The 22,181-nt window shown below is 44.6% G+C and overlaps 1 protein-coding gene across 3 annotated transcripts in view; it reads right to left on the reverse strand.

Annotated features, from left to right (window-relative positions):
• CENPO (centromere protein O) overlaps positions 1-22,181 on the reverse strand; it is a 148,779-nt gene that overhangs the window by 22,236 nt on the left and 104,362 nt on the right. For all 3 annotated transcript variants that reach the window (XM_069605675.1, XM_069605677.1, XM_069605676.1), the window contains one exon: positions 16,338-16,597. In XM_069605675.1, the coding sequence (XP_069461776.1) occupies positions 16,338-16,597 (260 nt within the window). The remainder of the gene's footprint in view (positions 1-16,337; positions 16,598-22,181) is intronic.

The following is a 22,181-nucleotide window of genomic DNA, read 5'->3' on the forward strand; positions in this document are numbered from 1 at the left end:
GTACATATATAATAAATATATACTTTAATAAAAATGTTCTTTGATGTGCATGTCTAGCTAAGGTTCAGTGTACTTACCTACAGCTCACATCTTCCTCTTAAGAAATGCCTGGCTGCCACTCTGCCAATGTCCTGAGTTAGTACAGACTGATACTAAGAGTTGGAGATCTACAAACCACTGGGATAGCTTACTAAAGTCTTACTACCAATAGGGCTTTAGGAAAACTCCCCCAACACTGGTGTTACTGCTGGTGGGATTTGTGTAGGTTGGATTACATCGATTCCTGGTTGTATTGCACTCAAAGAATCCATCCTCAAGGTCACTAAACTCCGAAGTACTAAAACTATGTCTACTGTGGAAAACTATAAGGCAGAAGCTCTTGTACTGTTGAAAAACTGAAAGAAATATGTAAAGATAAAAGTCATAGTGCAAAACGGAAAAAGTTGAGTTACTCCAATGCTTGTTGGATTACCAAACTGCAACTAGGCCTATAACCCCTAATTCCAGAATTGTTCTATAAGATAATGATGGTCAAAATGTAACTTTTAGCCCTCAACTTCCGGAATATGAGGTAGATGATGAGATGGAGGAAAATGGAACTGCTGATCCATCTCCCAATCCTCTAACCTCACTCCTACCAGTACCTAACATGTCAGCTGAGCTGGTTCTAAAGATCGACAAAAGGAAAATGCATCTTGAATTTAGAAAACTGGAAATGCAGTCTAAAATGAAGGACAAAGAAATGAGGAAGGAACTGCAACTCAGGGGAAAGACGCAGCTTGAACTGGAGATGAAATAGTTGTCCCTTGATTCAACTTCTGTTTCAGAGTCCTCTATGCCAGAGGAGTACAGAAGCGGGAAGCCTCGTTTCCCCCCAAATTTGGTGAGTTTGTATGATGTGAAAACTGATATTCTTGATTGGCTGAGTATATTTGAATTTACATGTAAAGTACAAGGTATTTGTCAAAGTGAGTTTGTTCAATCATGTAATCTCTAGGCTCCCCCAGAATGGCTGTGATGGAGTTGAATGATGTTGATAGACAAGATTATTTTTTAATTTAATAATAGTTCAAAACTGAACTGTTACAATGTTTACAATTATTATTATTAACACACATATCAAAATGATCACAATTGATATAAAACAAATTCAGTCATATAAATATATAAAAATATTACATTACTAAAATCCAAATCCAATAACCACGTTACGCAAAGTCCCAGACTTTTTAAACACATAACCCAAACCCTCCCTTCATTACAAGTTTCCATCTAGGATGCCAATCTTCCAGGGCCCAACATAAAAACAGTGACCCACCAATGAGGGAGGATTCGTATTTACTTCAACCGAGTGACTTCCTCTGGTTGCAGATACAAGTGGTAGAAGGCACAGTTAACATTTGTCTTACCCTCTAATAGCTGTGACCCTTCGGTGTTTATGAAGACATTTGCTCCTACCCAAACATTTGTGTGCGCTATTTACGGTTCACCAGAATCATGCTAACCCAAGAACTGGATTATACTCCTCCAGACCCTATAAAGGGCCAGTAGCACTAGGTAGTGTTTACACAAAACACCCAGAACTCATCACTCTTAATTGCGTCTAGATTATGCACAAGATGTCCCAGTGCTACCATCTAGAGGGGTCCCATTCTAGGGCATTCCGTCAGGACATGCTTTGCAGTCTCCGGGTTAGATGCAAGTTGGCACATCCTACAGTATCTAGCTTCAGGAGGGAGCTTCTTTTTAGGGGCACATATCAACAGAACTGGCAGTTGGTTAGTACGCAGACGTAGATAGAAATCACAGGCTATCGGGTCAGGACAAAGCTCCAGATACCGTTCTGGTTTCCTATAGCAGTGTACAACTCTCGCTGCATTTTGATAACTCTTAAGGGATGACAGATGGTCATAATTGCGAACCCAGTCATATTTAATTAGGCTGCGTTTCAAAGCTCCCTTCAGAGTGTCAAATGTGGAGCAACGTTTAAAGTCAGGAGACCATCCCTACTCTCCGCATAGATAATGGAATAGTTGTACATGGGGAGAGGTGCTTTTCCCATGCGTCTCCAACTCATAACTTAAACCCACGATACTTAATAGAGGACAAATCAGAGAGGTTTTAGCTTTCAGCATCAAACAGTCTCTACGCGCTAGAAGTTGAGCTCAAAGGGATAAAAGTCCCAGCTCAAGGCGTATATATTCTACTGAGTTCGATCTCGCCAGGTATAAAATAGACCTCCAAAATCTTGCCTCTACACCATCTAACCATTTTAGTTCTTTCATTGGCAGCACTTCCAATCCGAACAAAACTGTCGGACACAGCCATTGTCTGTACAAAGTTGGCACCCCCGTTAGGGAAAAGCCAGAATGGTCCCCTACAAATTTCCTGCACATGCCTGTTATTTATCTGGCCCTAGTTAACTTAGAGGCTATAATGTCAGCATACCCAGTGGTCTCAGAAATCTCGAGCCCCAGGTATTTATAACAATCTGTATACTCCATGGTCCCTACCGAGGTCAGCGGGTTTCCCCCTACTAATTTTCTTTGATGACACCAGTATTGCCTTAGTTTTACCAAGGTTTATTGACAATTTGGTTTCATTCGCATAACTAGCCAGCTCTTCCAACATCGTCATGATTCTGGACAACATGTGGTCAAAAATGGCCAAGTCATCTGACATAAAGCTTACCACTAATCCCCACGTTGCCCATCTTTGGAGAGCAACCAGCCTTTGCCAACAATCTAGCTAACAGATCAGCCACATAGATATTAAAAAGCAGCGGGGCAAACACGCACCCCTGTCTCTCCCCCCTATTGATGCATATAATTTCTGACAGGGTGTCTTGATCTCCCAGCCTAATATGAGCCGTATTGTCGGCATGCAGAGCCACGATGACTTCCAAAAGCCAGCTTTGGCATCCCCATTGCTGCAATTTGCCCCACAAGATACTGCGGTCCACCTGATCAAAAGCTGACCGGAAGTCAACGAATGCGATGTATATTAACGGATTAGCAGGCATTTTAGCCTGGGCAATAATCGTGTCCAGTACTCTAAGATTGTGAACGGTACTTGAACCTGGTCGAAAACCAGTCTGGAAGGGATGTGAGATGTTCGCTGAATTGACCCATGCCTGGAGATGTTCCAAGACATACGTTGCAAATACCTCACCGGTAACACAGAGTAAGGACAACAACCGGTAACGATCCTCCGTTTTAAAAACTGGGACCAAGATGGCCTTCCTCCAGGAATTTGGGATAATTTTATGTTGACACAAGCTAATAAACAATGGGTGTAAAACTTTCGCCCAGGTCTCAGGGTCCCCCTTTAGAACTGCCGATGAAAGGCTATTTGGGCTTGGAGCTGTAGAGTTTTTAAGGCTGTGAAGATGCTTACAAATGCTATGCCGGGTAAAGTTAATAGGCCATTTAGAAGCATCATGCCCAATGTTGACTCCTATTTCGGGTACTGTAAAGATTTTATTCTTCAGGAACTTAGTCCATACCTGCTCTTCAATTGGGTTCAATATCATCTGGTCCGTAGGCTTCCTAGCGCCTGTCAGAATCCTCCACATTTCACTCATTTTACAGCTCACTAAAGCCTTGATCATATTCTGCCCGTCACCCAGCCTCCATAGTCCTACTGCTTACCCAGTTACAATATTGGTTCTTCAGGCAGGTAGCGTCTTGCTTTAACTTATCATGGGGGGCATTAGCAGATGCTTCTGCACGCATATGTCTCCTCAACATTCTTTTAGCTTAATTAATTTCTGGGTCATACCCATGTTTACGTTCATTCTCAGTTTTAGATATGGTCTTACACTCTGTTTGGCAAGATAGGTCCGCAAGCCAACCCTCTATATATTTGTTGGACCAAGAGTACACATTTAACCTTGAATTGCTGAGCTCACTCTTTAGCATTTCACACGCCCTACTCACATTTCTATCTGACCATTGCAGTCTGTGACCTGGCTGAGAGATGCCTAAGTCAGCTGACCTCCGTTGTTTCAACCATTTATGCTCCCACACCCACTCCACCTTCAGGTGTAGCATGGTCGCTAGAAATGTGTATTATCATGGACACCGATATAATTCTCTCAACCAGCATATTCTTACATGCCACATAATCCAGTGTTGCCCAGCTGACCCTACCCTGCCATGTGGGCTTCACAGGTATGTCCCACTTGGTCCGGGCATTTAACACTATCAAATCCCAATCCCTGAGAAACTTTAGCCATTTTTCCTCTTCGCATTTACTGTTTTTAACTCCATTCTATTGGTAGAGGTCCCCTCACCAAAGTTCCACTCAATTGTGTGATCACCAAACCTTGCGTTCAAATCCCCTGCCAGGATAATGCCATCATTCACGTTAGCTGAACCCCATTCCGTGATCACCACATCGATTTACTCAAAGATGACCTCAGTTGCCACCCCATCTGGGGGGCGTACACATGGATCAGGCCGGGGCCCCTCCCAAAAGCAACCCTACTGCTAGCACGTTCCCCCCCCTTCTCGACTGGAGTAATCAGTCAGGGCGTTAGAAACCCCAATCATCAACCCAGCAAATGGCCCTCTAGTAGTCTTTTCCATGCCTTGGACTGGTGAATATGGAACCCATTGAGCAGAAACTGATCCACCAGCCAGGTCTCCTGACCCATATACACGTCATGTTTTACCAAGAACACTAGAGAAAGGCCCTTTTGCAGGAAGTGGGCATGGCCTCTAGTGTTCCATGAGGTTAAGGACATAGATCATTGTGGTTGACTCTCGGCTCCCGTGAACATAGCTTTCAACCAAAGCCAGCCTTGAATGTTGTTGAACTTGGTCGCTGGTGTTGCGTCCCCACTTTTCGGGCACTCCCTTAGCAAGCCTTTAGATTTATCGCTACAACATGACAGGTCTTCCCCTTGAGTTATAGGTTTCTCCAGTTCATAGCCCAAGAATATGAGAGATTCCAACTGGGCACAAATCAGGGAGGCAGCTACTGGCAGACAACAGTGGACCATAGATCCCCAGCGCCCCTCCCTTCATGGGCTCAACACAAGTCTGCCGAATTTAAAATCCGGAGAGCCAGGATTTTACTGAAAACCCTAATAAATTCACTTCAGATCATGTGGAGTCACTTTGACGCACCCCTGCTTCTCGTGATGGAAATTTCCGTAGGTCCAGCGGAGCCCCGATCTCTAAAAGGGATGTTGGGAGAATGGGAGTGATCCACCCCCGCCCTGGGGATGTCCCCCAGTAAATGTAGCTCCTACAGGCTTTCCCGGAGTGGGGGTGCAAGGCATGCTGCTGTCACAAACGCTGGCATTTTGCAATTTGGGATCAAAAGTTTGTGAGAGCAGCTCCACTTCCGCCTGCTCTTTTAAGAGCCATCTTTTTAAGGTAAATTTTGTCAAATGTCTTAGGCTAGCACCAGATGCTATAGTGGAATTTCATTGCGAACAATCTCCCCACTTTTTGGAGCCTGGATTCCTTTCTTTTCATTTCCCTTATTCAAATAGTGGCACTGTTTATGGGTCAGATAGCTTGCAGGTGATTGGGCCGATAGCTCCCAGCTAGCCTCAATTTGACCCGGACGTTGTGATGGAATGGTAATTGGACATTCTTCACCAAGGCCCGCTTCCGTTTCCATTTGATGTCACGCCTACCTTCCTTCTCCACTCCTATGGGTCGCCTCCAGACAGTAATCCATCCCTTCCTGTAGCAACGTAATGTGCTCTGCATTTTTAATAACGTCACTGTGGATGCTACCTCACAATTCAGGGAGTATTTAATGCATGCGTAGTTGGCTCCAGATGCCTCTTGGCCTGCACCCTCTTCTTCATCTTCATTTGCAAGAAAACACGGGGTAGGGGATAGAAACATTTTGGGAGTGTTTGAAAGTCATGCTTCCGGGTTTGGTAATCCTCCTCACTCAGAGCAGTCCGCAAGGAGCTATTAACCCGGGGTAGGGATATGGCAGTCGTTGATAGGTCCCTGGGTACTTGCACTTGTGGGGGAGGGGTTGGTGGAGACATCTGGGCACCTGTAGAGTTCAAGACTTTCGTGGGCAACACCTCTCCCGATTCACCAATCATGCCACAAGAAAATAAGCTGGTAGCAGAGCCTTAACAGAAAACTATCTATCTCCCCAAAGGTTAAATTGATCGTAGCACCCAGGGAGCAGGCCACGGTTGATTTATTTAAACAAATGGCCTCCTTTTGTGGTTCCACTTGGCTTCTAGTTTGCTTGGCACTTTTAGATCTAAAGTAATTAGTTATGTAGCCCTTTGAAGGCGAAGGAGTCTTAGCGCCCTCTCCCATCGGCGACTGTGCCCATTTCCTCACTACTTCCTCGCTGGATTTCAAAATTGGTAGGAGAACCTCCCCCCCCACTCCAACTCTTTTATAGCCATTGGATGTATTGGCTTGCTTGTTTTTAGCTTTTCAGAGATTGTAAACTCTTTGTTTGTAGGGGGGTTTGCCCAGCATGATCTCACCCGATCAATAGTCGTCACCAATCCACAATTAACTCTTTCTCCGCCTCCACACAATCGCTCAATAATTGTGAGTCGTTAGTCCAGTGGCTGCAGATTCCCCATCTCCTACCCAGCCCCCTCCTGGGAATGTTAATCACTTGGTGTGAGGGATAGGGTGAATGGGGGCAGACTCTAGCGATACGAACTGTCAGTAGGAGGACTCTCAGTATCGCTACCTTACAGCGGCCTGCAGAGGAGCAGCTTCCTCGAGTTCCCTCAGGCCCCAGACGGCGAGCTCCGAAGAAAATGGTGGTACTCCGCTCGACAGCACCCTCGCACCACAAACACCAAAAACACACTGCACACACCGCTCACTCCGTGTGGGCAAGGGGTTAAGAGTCCATCCACTGAGTGTCTCAGACGTAGATACTGAGAAAAGACTTACTGTCAGCGTTCACGGACCGGCAGAATAGCAGTCAAGCTCCAAGCAGTTCCAAAAACACCAATTGGTAAAAACTGCTCTCATAGCTAGGTTTGGAAAGACCCCTCCCCAATAACTAAAAAGGTTTAGGGACCACAAGAAGAGAGATAGTAACTTGTGGGCCACTTGGGAGTGTGAAAGCTTGACAAACTTTGATTAGGTTACAAAGTGAACTCTTATGAAGGCATGGGGTGTCTCTTCATGCTGGAAAGTATTTTTGATGCCTGTTCCCCAGAGCTGAGACGGCATCTTGATGGCTTTAAGGAACTAGACCCCAAGAAGCTAGCAGTTGCTGCTGACTTGTGGGTGGCCAACAGAGCTACTCAAGAGGAATCTGGGCTACTCACAAGAAAGAGGATGGAAAAAGTGTTAGGCAGAATCCTGTGCAGTTCCCTTGGGGAAAACTGCAAAAAGATTAAGACTACATGAGCAGCAGTAAACCCAATTGGTAGCAGTCTGCACCATCCAGATTTACCTGGTAGCTGTGGCTGAGCAGTCAGACTTCTCTCAAGAAGAGTAGGGCAGTATGCAGAGTATACACAATAGGGTCAAAACACAGCAGAGCAAATAAACACTGACCACAGCTTTGTATAAAAAGTACATAGTTATTTATTTAAAACACACTTTAGGTAATACACTAGCACTCTCAATGAAAAGGAATTTAAAACACAGTCAGGTAAGTATACACACCTCCCTTGTTAACTATCAGACAAGTCAGGGTTAAAGCACAACTATTTGTTCAGACAGAAGTGAGCGCTTATCCTAGATGGCACTCCAATAGTTTAGGTTTAAAAAGGGAGAGAAAAGGCAGAGCATAAAATAAAACAGTTCCCAACACTTTTAAGAGTTCAGAGCAAGGGGAGAAAGGCAGGTTATACTGTAGAGCCAAAGTTCATAGGCCACGCCTACTTTAAATGGAGCAAAGCAAAATGTGCCCAGGTTCATACGGTTTAAAGTGCACTGAAAGTCTTTGCAGAGTGTTCAAAAGAGGTTGGGGTGAATCAAAAGATATAGTTAGAAGGCCTGAAGCCAAACCAGTTTAGAAGCCAAGGATTTAAGGGTCACCTTTAGCAATCTGTAGAAAGGGAGGTCAGGCAGGACACAGTACCTTAAAGAGAAAGGAAGCTCCAGCAGGGGCAGTTATTCCTGGGAGTGGTTGAAGTTCGTGGCTCCGACGAGGGGAAGAGAAGATCTCATCGAGGAGGAAACGTGGAGTCGTTGCACTGTACAGGGATGAAAACAGCCGCAGAGTTCCCGATTAAAAGGTGCGGTCCTTTTATTCGCGGTCAAAAGTGGCGAGCTTGGCTATCCGGCCGCCGGGGTGCTTGGCCGGGCAATTTTACCAAGTGACGTCTTTGGAAGCGAAAAAGGGCTAACTGGTTGGTCCTACCAGCTGAAAGGGAGAAGACTCTCCAGCAGAAGATCTTCTCTTGTCGTCGGAAAAGTGGTCAGTTCGTTGCAGCAGGGCTTCACCGGTGGTGTCGTCGGTTGCAGGTGGCTCAGCTTCTTCCCTCTTCGGTTTCTTAGGTCCTGTGGTGACTTCTGAAGTTCCAGTCCCAAAGGCCCTGTTTTTATTCAGAAAAACCCCCATTCATCAGCCTAGCTGTCAATCACACATGCTAAGTGGTGAGCCGGGCGGCTCACCACTGGGCCAATCAGAGTAGAGTGCGACTTGGGTTGCTAAGGCAACGCAGTCCAGGGTGCCAATTCCCCTCTCCACCCTTCCTGTGGATTCCAGACAGAGTGGCACCATTTGGAGGGCTTCTGTGGAGAAGCCCGTCAAAATAGTGGATCAAAGGGCTCGACCTAGGTCAGAGTTTCATAGACGGACACAAACGCCATTTTAGAATAGAGTTCTGGCAAAAAGACCCAACCGGTGATTTAATATTAAATAAATAAACCGGTGGCATCTTTAACATTGCACCAAAAAGTGGTGCGTTTAAAATCAATGGGAAAATCCCATAGAGAATATTCTGGTAGAATATTTTGCGTGGTAACCACTGCCACCAGCCAGAAACTCGACGAGGGGGGACGGGACAGTGCCCCCTCAAAAACAGACCCAGGGGCAGTCGAATTACCCCTTACCAGTACTTCCACAATATGATGGTTTGTACTGGCTCTGTTCACAATTTTTGACTAGTAAAGCCAATGGGGACTTTACATGCCCTGGGAGACAGTAGTCAGTCCCAGGGTATGGAGTCTATGTTTGGGGGTCACTGTGACACCCCTGTGGTACTGCACTGAGGGTGCTGTGTTCCACACATACAGAAAAACAGATGATACCCTATGGAGTAAAAAGAAGCCCCATAGCCCATAAGCACAAAACAAGTCAAAGACATAACTCATATCATGTCTAAGAGTGGGAGTAAAAGAGTCTCACTCTTAGCAGGAGAAAAAAACAAACCCCAAAAATCCAGCAAAGCTGCTGGGGGACTCACTAGGCTTGGGAAATTAGCCTTATAAGAGAATTCTCCCTAGCAAAAAGCATTAAAAGGATGAGAAGGATAATTCCAAAATATCCCCTACCAAGAGGGCCACAAACATAATAAGGGTAAAAATCCCCCTAAACAACCTTATAAGGCTAGTGAAACCTCTGGGACCAAACCAGAGAGAGGTTATCAGAAACTCCCATTCCAAAAGACATTTGGGAAATGTGTGGTTTGTGGGTCTGGTGACTATGTGAAAGGAGATCCTAGAAGTAAGGGTAAACCTTCAGGGATCCCCTCTTGTCAGCTTAGCATTCACACATGATGTTGATCTACCAATGACAGGGACTAGCTTTCACCCACAAGCTCAACAACCCATTGGTGTTCAGGCTAGATTTTCTTTAGTATCTCTGGGACTGTGGGAACAACAGAACATTGAGGTCTATAATTACATTCCTGATACTACTAAAGAATATTATAAACACAGTGGGCCTCATTACGGCCATGGCGCTCCCGTAATGAAGGGTGCCGGTACGGGGCCGGCACCCTTCATTACGGTACGCCCTATTACGAGGTTCCCTTGCGGGACCCGGGAGCTAATAATGGGCCTGTTATTAATGGGCCCGTTATTAGCTCCCTGCCCATTCCCATTGAGCCCTATGGAGGCTCAAAGGGGAATGGGGATGGTTTTTCCAATGAGGTCTTACCGGGTCCTCCATGGTTGGAATAGCCCGGTAAATCCTCATTGGAGGAACCCGGTACTGGAACCCGGTATGGAGGCAGCCATGCCCTTATTAAGGTCATGGCTGCCTCCATACTCGTAATGAAGCCCAGTGTACTTGTAAATGGTCAGGCCACCCCTGCCATTAGTGACACTGGGGGCCAATATGACTGTGGAAGACGAAAGTTTCTTTCACCCTGAGGAAGTTTCTAAGGCTCCCAAAAGGCTTACCAAGTTAGCAGGAGGCCCAGTCCTAATATGGCCAGTACTGCCAGCTATCATAAAGTGTAATGAGATGACTGTAAAGATACCTGTAAGTGTTCAGTCAGAAGCACCAGGAAGAGTACTTTACTTTTACTTTATTCTATTTGTAACGCGCACCAAGGACCCTGAGGTTCACGGGCGCACATAAACTGAGACAGAGGACACAAGACAGACAAAAAAAGTGGAACATTCCTAAGGAGATAGGGATAAAAAATGTAGATACTCTGATCCTGGATCTTAGGTTCATAGCAGCCATCAAAAAAATAACAGGGTTTTAAGCCTCTTTCTGAAAACTGCTGTTGAGCCAATTTCTCCAAGGTCGGGCAGAAGGGCATTGCATGCCCTAGGTGTGGCTATAGCAAACCACAGTTTATAGCCTTGCTGGATTTGCAGGCTGGCATCTTCAGCTGATTGGTATTGTTAGACCTGAGGAGCCTTACATTAGGTTTCTCAGATAATATCTCACTCAAGTAAACTGGTATAGATCCGGCACAGTATTTGTGGGTGATTAAAAGTAGACGCTAATGAATCCTGGCCTCCACTGGGAGCCAGTGTAAACCACGTCTGGCGTCCGAGATGTGATCTTGCCATTTAAGTCCGGTGGCAACACTCACCGCACTATTTTGAATGACTTGGAGGCGGTTGCATTCTGATTTGGGGACGGCTACTAAATGACTGCTGCGGTAGTCTATCTTTGACCCCACTATAGCCCTTGCTATTATTTCAGAGTTCTTTTGCGAAATGAATGGTCGGAGGTGAGCTAGCAGCTTTATATAATAGGCTGCTTTCATGTTCTGGTCTAGTATGACACATTCAGCCTGATTCATGGAATTATCTGCACGTAAAACACAGATTTGCGCGCCATTCTGCCCGAAAATCCCTGTTTGAGGTATGGGTATTTTCGGGCAGAATGGTGTGCAAATCTGCGTTTTATGCGCAAATAATTCCATGAATCAGGGTTCTAGTGTTTTCATTTTCTTCTTTGTCATGATATCACACCATGCAATAGAAAACACTTGTAGTCAGACCTTAACTTCCTTATTTTATTCTCAGTCCCTAATACCATCAGCTTTGTTTATTCTTTGTTAAGTGCTAGCCCATTCTGTATCATCCAAGTCTGTATAAGGTCATAGACCTTGTTAATGGTACTTTCATTCTCCAGAAATATACCTGTTAGCGGGATGACCCATTGAGTGGCAGCCGCATAATTAGTAAAAACCACACCATCTTGCTCAAGAAGGTTAAAAATAAAAAAGGAACAGTAAAGACATTGTATAGAGAGGGTGACAAACAAGCACCCTGTGGTACACCGTATGCTAAAGGCACTAGTATAGCTTCAGTGTCCTTACTGCACACTTTACAGCATCCGTCACTCAGGAAAGAAGGGATCCAGAGAGCAGCGCTATCCAAGAAGTGAGCCACTTCCTTCAACCTAGTGACCAATAAAGCATGTTCCACCAAGTCGAAAGCTGCAGACAGATCCAACAGCATGAGCAAGGTGGTTTGACCTTTATCTATGGAGTCTAGTAACCTGGATTTAAGATCCAGTAACACTATTTCCGTTCCATGACCCTGCCTAAAACCTGATTGCCATTTATTTAAAATCATGTTCAAATGCACGGATATCTGGATGTAAGCCATGGGATCTAACTGTTTTAAAAGAAAGGAGTGTTGGTGATAGGCCGGTAATTGGCTGCCGTATTAGGACACAGTCCAGGTTTCTTTAATAATGGCGTGATCCAGGCATTCTTAAGCTCCACTGGCACATGATTTTCTGCAAAGGAGGCATTAATAAATTTGCACAAGGCACTGATCAGGATAGGGGAGCAGCACTTTATAATCATTCATGCTGTGTCTGTGGCTCAGTGGACTAATGGATCCACAACAGGGACCTGTGTTTGACCTCATGGACACATGTTCGAATCCTGCTAGGTCCACTCAGCCCTTCATCCTTCTGAGGTCGATAAAATGAGTACCATTAAGTTGGGTAACAATAAACATCTGTTATTAGCGCCAAGATGCCCTGCGGGGGGTGGAGGGGACGTGCACTTTACAAATACGCCTGTTATGTTACGTTATCACAGCCGGGCAGGGATCCCCTCTACAGCTAGTAGGTTTAAGGAGGTCAATAATATTTGCCAGTTCAGCATCCGAGACAGACATGAAGTAAATTGACGATCTAACGGTTTTAGCACAGGCATCACCCGATCACAGATGTCGGATGCCATATTGATATTTGCCCTTTTTACTTCAATGTCCTTTTTAATCCGATCTAGCTTTCCCCACATGGCATCTTGAATCAGTGTACACCAAGCAGTATCTTTTACCGTTATATTGGTACTCTTCTGAACAGGGGTTTCTAGCTCTTTCTGTATTTTGAAGAGTTCCTTGGACTCTGATTGGGACTGTATTATCTTCTTGTTTACCATATCTTTCTTAGCTGCTATGACTGCTATCTTCTAATCCTTTGCAGCGGTTATAAACGCCTCCTTGTTCGGAATGTCCTGAGAGGATCTCCAGGCATAGAAATATTTAGTTTTAGAACACTATCAGTTTTTGTAGTTCACGGGTAAACCAATTGTTACCTTTTCTCTCAACTATCTGTTTGGTTTTAAGAGGTTGCAGAGTATTAGTGGCTTCCTGTAGAGATTGCATATAGAGATTAGAGATGTCTTCTGCTGTCTCTAATTTAGTAATCTTATGAACAAAAGGTCGCAGCCATGGTTCCAGGGCTTCTGGGGTTAATTTCTTAAAATTACTTACTAAGACATTATTCTTCTCTTTTACTCTGGTCCTTATAGGTTTATCAACCACTATTGTACAATGAACAAAAGAGTGATCGGACCAGGGGCAAGGCAGGAGTGCTAGGTCTATTGTTTTAATGTTGTGAGTAGCCACCCAATCTAAAGTGTTCCCCATACTATGAGTCACGACTGATAACTTTCTCAAAACCCAGAGTTTTACAGCATGGTGGCTGGACAGCCAAATGCCCCCTTGATATAAAATGCTGAGAGAGATTGCATCTTCCTCTTAAGATAAGCCTGACTGCTCTGCTCCTCTACGAAGGTCCCGAGTTAGTACAGACTGATACTAAGAGTAGGAGATCTACAAACCACTGGGATAGCTTACTAAAGACTTACTACCAGTAGGACTTTAGGAAAACTCCCCTAACACCCACCCCGTCCCTCCCAGTTCTTGCTACTGCACTTGCACGATCCGAACGTCACAAGGCCTAGTAGGACTGTTATTGTTATCTTTCTCCCTTGTTCTCCCACCCTCTTTTTTGTCTTGTGGCACCTTGAAACACTGTTGTATACGTGCCTTACATATCCAATAAATAAATAAAATAAATTAGTACTATAGATGCCTTGAAAAAGTGGTGCTTCGATATTGTAATTACTCACCAAATGTAATGAATCATCAGCAAATCCATGAAATTATTAAAAAGACGTCCATGAGGAACCAAGTAATTGTATGCTTTCGCTACGTTGTACTGATAGCTTGATTTCGTTTGTTTTGTTTATTTTGGTAGTGTATGAATTGGAAAAGCATACATGAATTGGAAAAGAATAAATACATTGGAAAAGCATAAATAACGTTTTAAGAAATTGCGTGCAAGCTGATGCACCTATGATAGAGGTAAACAATGGGGGCTTCCCTTTGCTGATGACGCTGTATCAGTATCTAAAACCCCAAAGGGTCAAGATTGTTAATTGAATGCGTTTGCCTCTAGTTGTCAGTAAAAAGAACGATTAATATTCTTAGAAGAAAAACATACATTTTTACACCGACAAATGTGCCTTAACGTTGCAATTATACAGTGCAAGCGAGATGGCGCTAGAAGAGGTGGTGGGCTTGGGCTATGACTATTTGTGCATACGTTTACATAATGCAACTAAATGGCAAAAGCAAATTGAAAAACGTGAACCCCCTTTGGCCAGGGGATGCATGGTGGTTACAAACTTCTCTGATCCTTATGAAAGCCACACCACCTCACATGCAGGTAAATGCTGCAGTCCATACGCATCCATACAGATTCCATACCACCAACCCCAAGCCTGTCAGGAACAGGGCCTGCGGCATAGAATTCCATACCACCAACCCCAAGACTGTCAGGAACAGGCCCTGTAGCATAGAAATACCATACCACCAACCCCAAGCCTGCCAGGCACAGGGACAGCGGCATAGAATTCCATACCACCAACCCCAAGCCTGTCAGGCACAGGGCCAGCGGGATACAATTCCAGACCACCAACCCCAAGCCTATCAGGCACAGGGCCAGCGGCATAGAATTCTAGACCACCAACCCTAAGCCTGTCAGGCACAGGGCCAGTGGCATAGAATTCCAGAACACCAACCCTAAGCCTGTCAGGCACAGGGCCAGTGGCATAGAATTCCAGAACACCAACCCTAAGCCTGTCAGGCACAGGGCCAGTGGCATAGAATTCCAGAACACCAACCCTAAGCCTGTCAGGCACAGGGCCAGTGGCATAGAATTCCAGACCACCAAGCCTGTAGGCATTTCCTGCACCACTTCCCAGTGCTACTCTAGAAAGTAGTACTCTCTTTTCAGTGGAAGATGTGATCTAGTGGAGTTTTAAAGTATGGCATAATCTTGCAGGTAACCAAGCCATATGGGCCTTCCACTGTAGCTGGAGTTTCATTTTTATCAGCGATTGGAAGCCAACTAGGTTTTCCTATGTGTAGATATGCTGATTCTTCTTAAGAACCCCAACCAACAGAAACACTCTGTTTTGAACCAACTGAAGCTTTTGGAGGTTTTTCTTCTGGAGACCCAGGTAGACACTGCTACAGTAATTGTGCCCTGAGGTGGTCAACAGGGACTGTGGCAGTTGAGAGGGTCCCCATACCTGTCCCCTACCCAAGTGCCGGTTCATACCTGGGCAGTACCAACTTGCATCACCCCATGCCCCTTAACACAAATTCTGGCCAGGTTTTCTCGCTCTATTTTAAGAGAGCCAATGCTGCAGCAATAAGGAGAGACCAGCGGGGAGAGCACAACCCATCAGCGCCCCAAGGTATCTACATTTCTACGTCAGTAAATCCCTGAACCAACAAACAGAGAGAGAGGGGCAGCAGAAGCAGCAGAAAGCTGCAGCAAAAGCCAGTCATGCTGCGCACCACTCCCCCAGCAGATGTGTTCTTCAGCAGAACCGCTGCAATTCAGAGAGGAGCCACGCTAACAAAACAATCACTACCTTGCACTTTATGCCCTGCAGCATCCTACTATCAAACACAATTGGAGAAGAGAGGAGAGGATGAAAAGAGCAATGAGAATCAGGAAGTTGTGGGTTGTTCGGGTGAGTTCAGAGGAGGAGGTGGCAGATTAAGAGGATGAAGGAGTGTGGAGGCAAATTAGAGAGGAGAGGTTTTGGTTTGTCAGAGCAAGTGGTACGGTGTTGTGAGTGTGTGTGTGTGCAAGTAAGACTGTTAGAAGGAGGTAGGGTGGAGGCAGTAGAGAGAGAAACAGCGACAGTGGAGGAAGATGTAGGAAGCAGAAGGGAAGAAATTGGGTGGCATTGGACGAATGAGCAGAGCAAGAGAAGAACACGAGACAGTGAGAGGGAGAGGAACAAGTGGGTTGATAAGATGAAGGTTGATTCAGGAAGCGTGTCTGAAAGGCACACTCTATAACACTTTTTAGTCAATGAATGTTGAAAGGCTAGGGTCCGTCTATGAAGTCCTTGAGAGAGCTTAGACAGATAAGGCTTTGTCCTCCAAGTCCACTCTCCTAGTAAAGTTAGAATTTAAATAGTAGGGAAAAACCAGCAGAATATACCATCCTGGGGAGAGGGGGAGTAAGGGAGGAGAGAGAGTCTTTAATCAAGGAACTGTTTTATCAAGAGCAAGATCAGTGTACATCAGTGGAGCAGGGGCTGTGAACCAAAAAGCACATAGCATCTGGGTTCCAGCCAGCATGGGATTGAGGTACAGAAAGAAGGGTAACAAGACAAAGAGCTTTACCTGAAGCTTATCAGCCTGAAATTTCCGTCCCGCGTAGGCATTCAATTGATCAAAGAGAACAAACAGGAAGCGCTTTAGGTTGGTTGTTAGGTATTTCTTAGCTATTTCCTTCAGCGGGATGAAGAGGGGGACTGAGTGGTGATTTATCCGGACACGTGGCCTCAGGATCAGGTCCACATAGTATGAGTCTAAGTAGGTGGACTCATAGGCTGTGCTGAGGCAGATGCAGACCCCCCTCGCTGTCTTTTTACCACTGATTCCTGAAATAACAGAAAACAAGTTTTACTTAACAGTAAATGCCACAAAAATCACAAATATGTTGAATTATTTGCATCATCGACTTTATTTATGAACATTTATTTATGTATTTTATAATTCTGTTGCGCACATACTAGTCGAGAACAGGAGTGCTGTTCATATTTTATGCAGAAGGCTTGATACTATTAGGACATTTGGGATAAATATGATAAGTTAGAACCCAACATAAACGGTAAAGGGCATAACATGTTAGAGTTGGACAGTTGCATCCTGAATAAGTATGTTTTGAGAACTTAACTGAAGCAGCCAAGGTCAGAGGTTAAATGCTGTTAAAGGTCAACTTTAGAAAACAATTAAAATGTTAGCATCCGTCTGTGTGGCTTTTACCCAAGAAATTGGGGCGATGCCTCAGGGCTGGAGATGACTAAGGGATGGAGCCCTGCGCCGGGTACAAAATCGTTCCCCGTAGTAGTCAGGTGGCGGAGTTGATGGCAGTTCTTCAGGCCATCCTCACTGCCGTCCAACACCAACTCCACAAACTGGTCATAATCACTGATTCAGATTATGTCCGGAACGGGTTCGTGGAGCGCCTGGTAAAATGGAAAACCAGAGGCATGCTGTGTGCTAATAACAAACCGTTCAAACATGGCAAGCTAATACAAAATATTGATCTGGTCACCTCTAGTGGGATGACCATCTATTGGAAGAAGATCAAGGGTCATTCCAGAATAGAGGGGCCAGACAAAACTGGAAATGACCTAGCTGATCAGCTGGCCAAACCCAGAGCCATCCAGGGGGATCTCCTCGAGATCGAGTCCCTGTTGGGGGAAATCCAGGTCACTGCTGTCACTAGGTCCCAGACAAATGCTCAAAATAAACTCAACTGCCCATTGGAGTAAGGAGACCCCAGATGCTGATTTAATTACGGCACAAAAAGGGGATCCAATTATTGGGAAGTCTTATCAACACATTGAGGACCCTGAGAAGTTTCCTCTAACAGATAATGATTACATTGGGAAAGAGGACCTCAGGGTGTTGATGAAATGTCCAAAAATGTTCCGAATCCAAGACGGGTTGTTGGCAAGGAGATCCATATCTGGTTGTGAGCAGTGGGTGGTCCCTACCTCATTCCAAAGCCTGGTACTAAGTCGCGGCCACAGCCGGTCATCAGGGATTTCACACTACTCTATAGAAATCTTGCGGGAGGTTGCATACTGGCCACACATGGGGCAGGACCTCGACCAATACTTGAAGGGGTGTCTTTTGTGTGCACATTTCAGCCAACTTCACTCACACACCGAGCTCCCCTCCAGAAGAGGGGGATGACACTGCCTTGGTCAGATTTACAAGTAGATTTAATCGGGTCCGTGATTCGCTCCACTAGGGGGAACAAGTACATGTTAACAGTAGCATACTTGTTTACCAAATGGGTGGAATGTCTCCCAGCCCCAAATTGCAAGGCAGAAACAGCAGGTGCCCTGATGACCAACCACATCTTCTTGCGTTTTGGCCTACCAAAAAGGATTGTGTCAGACTGAGGTATTCACTTCACCAGCGAAGTGAGGACAAAGATGTGGGAGATACTTGGGGTAAAAAGGAAACTTCACATTGCATGCCGCCTGTCCTCTGGTGGGGGGGTTAAGAGGTACAACAAAACAATTGTGAGCATTCTAAAAAGGTTTGTGGCATATTCTGGGCCAGGTTGGGACATCTGCTTACTGCTTGTCCTGATGGCCATCAGATCCACACCTTCTTCTGCGACCAAGATGTCTCCATTTGAGCTAATGACTGGACGAAGAATGGGGCTACTTCAGCATCTGCTCTACAGAACACAAGAGCAGACACTGATAAATGCCTCCACAACACACGAGTATGCTGAGAATCTGAGAAAACACCTTCAACATGCTTTTGCATACGCTCAGCGGAATCTGGAAAAATCAGCAAAGGGGATGAAGACTCAATATGATTTACAAACCACCAAAAAGGAATACCAAGTAGGAGACAGGGTCTGCTTGTACAATTTCCAAAGGAACCAGACCAAGGAGCGGAAATCAAAATTCTAGTAACACCAGTAGTTATCTGTGTCTTGTGAGTGATTATTGGTCTTCATCGTCTAAAGTACTGTAAGGTTTGCAATGCATGTGTGTCCCACTGCGGTCAACCCTCCAGGAAGGCAGACAGTGGGAGAATGTAGTAACCGGTTCTTATTTATTCACTAGATTCGCACTGGTTCCGCCCATTCAGAGATCAAGGAGGACCTCTACGGTGGCCTGGAAAGGAAAGATTAAAGACAAATCTGTGGGTTTCACTCCACACCACAAAGACCTAAAGAGAAGCTGTGGGTGTCGCTCCATACTCCAGCGAGAGACAACGGGAGGATTGTGGCATACCGCTCCATGATGGAAGAATGACTCCACCTGATGAACCTCACTTTGCCCTACTCTCCCGCAACAAGACGTTTCAGAAGAATCAGGGGCGTGGGAGATTTGTGGTATACTTCAGCAGAACCAGCAAAATGGCTGCACTGGCTCCTTTGAGCACCACTGCCTCATTTTGCAGCTACAAGAGGAGGGCTGCACTGTTTTGCCAAACACCATTGGGCAAGTTGGAACAGGGAGCACCCCGAGAAGGGCTGCCAGGGTGTGTTCCTGTGTGTACTAAAGAAGCGAAGTGAAAAGCTGTGCTGCTTTGCTGTTAGCCCAAAGTTTCCCAGTGAAAAAGGGAAATATTTTACAATTAAAATGATGTTGCTATGATGCTCTTTTCATCTGTTCTACAGTACTCTGATTTTATCAGTGAGGCCCTGCCATACCCATCCATATTCAGATTGTGCCTTAGCAGGAGAGAGCATTATTCCTGAATGGCAGGCTGTGTCAGACCAGATCCAGAAAATCAATAGAAGCTTTACTTTCAGCTGCACAGAAAAATGCTTGACTTTTGGGCTACAAAATGTCAAAAATCATTGCTTCAAAAGAAACCCTAGATCTAAGGGCATAGCTCAATTTCAGTGGACATGTGTCTTGAACAGATTGCTGTATAAGTGAAATTAACTAGGGCAAAACAATATTGGGAAGTCAGAAGGAAGAGAAAACCTTTTGAAATGGTCAGCCCAGCAGACTTCAACATGGGCTAAAATGGGCTTTTGCAAATTAGGAAAAATGCCCGTTTTAAAAGTGCAATGTTGAAAGAAGGCCCTGCCTTGGCCTAGCAATGTAAAGGGGGTTTTGCTGGGAAACACATACGGGTTGTTTTATTTCAAAAGGCTTGCTTCTGATTCAGAACAAAATAAAATAAAAAAAAGAATTAAATGCAGTGTCTGGACTGTGGAAGTTCCAGAACAGGTTTTTCTGCTGGCTAAATTGAGGCTTTCCCCCAAAAGGAGCCACCATACATTTCTGGGACACATGCATGTTAATGGTTACCTTTGAAAAATTTGAATGAACCAATAGAAAGAAATATCACATCCTCGTCAGGCATTTGTCTGCGCTTCAGCTTGAGACAATGGATCTGGGACACCTATGTGTGAAGTGGGGGAAGCGGCAATAAACATTCAATCAAACTGGGAAACCCCTATGGCCACTCTGGGCTGAAAAGACAGTTGGTGGTAGCCTGGAAAGACATGACCATATTTAGAGGACAAAGGTAGTATCTGTCTCCAAATACTATTTGAGGAATACACTTTTAAGACTTAATTCTGTAACCAGACAGTGCAGAAATGTAAAAGTTGTACAGTTTAAGTACAATTTTTGTGGCTTTCAAACAAGACATGTTAGCCTACACTGGCATATTGTGGACAGAAATTGAAGCAATTCGGATATTCTGAAGAAAGTGTATATGATGCCACTTTGAAATTCAAATTCACATGCCTTATGACTATATATACACATGTATAAAGTTATAGAATTTTAGGTAAAGTAGGTTCATTGAAAAACCGTGAAAAAACTATTAGACAGACGAAACAAAGTCCTACAAATGTGAGAATTGGACTGCAATGCTCTGCGGGAAATATGTAATCTGCCTATGTAATTTGTTAAAGTGCCACAACTCTACAAATGTGTAATTAAAGACTGATATTAGCAAAAGTAACTGTTGGATGATCACACATCATAAATCTGACATAATGCCCCTGAAACCTAACTGGCTGACAGCAAGGCGGTAACAATCACCCCTGACCAATCCAGTTGTTAGAGGCATGCCCAGCCTAAACCTGTCCCATCGTATAATCCTCTAATGTCACCATGTCTTATAAATAAGAGGCTGACAGAACTCTAGACAGACTCTATCCTGAATTTCCAGCGCCTGCATATCCTGACATTCCAGATCCACCTTTGCAAGATTCTAGACTCTAGTGCAAGGCCCAAGCATAGCTGATCCTATCCCAGCAAGGCCATTGATCCAGAAATTCCACTAAAATCCTAATAGCAAAGGGGGAAAGCTGTGGCAACTTGGGGAAGCATCCTGTGACCATACCTGACGTTTGCTCCCTACCTGCATGCCCGCTGTACTCTTGCCATCATCCAGTTACCAGACGTGCCCAGCTGTTTGCTGTTAGGAGAGCCGTCTTCCTGTGACCAGAACCTTTTGAGTCCCGAATCCAGTTGGCTGCCCAAATCCCCAAACTCCAGTGCTGATTGCGAGTATTTCCCCATTGCATAGCTACACAGTCTACCCCATCTTGATACTTTGTCTTTGTTCTATTTTCTAAGAAATCCAATCCATGCCCTGATTCCTTGTTTAAGACTGTTAGAATTCTCTGTGCATCTTATCCTGGATCTCCAAGCGTTAGCGCCACTTTTCTATTCATTTCTGTCTTGCATAGATCATAAGTCCTTAGCCATATTTGGAATAATCAAATTAATTCCCACATAAAGCTGAACGTGGGTTGAAAAGGGTGACATCGCGAATCAATCTTGGAACGTACCGTGTCTTTCTTTAACAATATAGTCTAGATAATTTAGTTTAAGTAAACCGTGCCTTTCCTTTTTAAAACCGATTTTCTCTTTTAACTGCTCTATTTTCCTAAAACCGAACCTCATTCCACCTTGAAAATCTCATTCAATTCTCCAGCTATACTCACTCTTTCACTTCTATATTGTCCCTGTGATGTGCATCTATCACCCAACCTAAAAACCACATTCCGATTCTGTGTTTTTCACCCGTTTTTGACATTTAAAGTTGAAAAAGAGAAAAATGCAACTTTTCCATGTGTGATTTAACTGCACTGTGTTCTCAAATTCAACCTGCTTTGTGAACTGTATGCCTTTTGTGATACCTACCTTATAGTTGCTAGTGAGATAACATCCCTGAGACTGTGATAAAACATATGTACATCATTTTTTAATTACACATATAATGAATTATGTTAAAATCCGAGTGTCATTCTAGGCCATTGCAAAGGGTTTAAAGTCCTTTTATTTTGTGAGGGAAGGTCAGATTTTAATTTTGTTTGCTGCCTCATATCCCCGACTATGTGTTGCTTCTGTTTATCTACTTGGAATTCTTTTGTGAGCTTAGGGAACATTGCAGGGGGAAACCTTAACTTGGATGCTATCTATCCTAATTGAAAAAGTGTTCCTAGTCATTTGT

The sequence above is a fragment of the Ambystoma mexicanum genome, chromosome 4p (assembly GCF_040938575.1).
Source record: "Ambystoma mexicanum isolate Mex_15411 chromosome 4p, UKY_AmexF1_1, whole genome shotgun sequence".
In the NCBI taxonomy this organism is placed as follows: Eukaryota; Metazoa; Chordata; class Amphibia; order Caudata; family Ambystomatidae; genus Ambystoma; species Ambystoma mexicanum.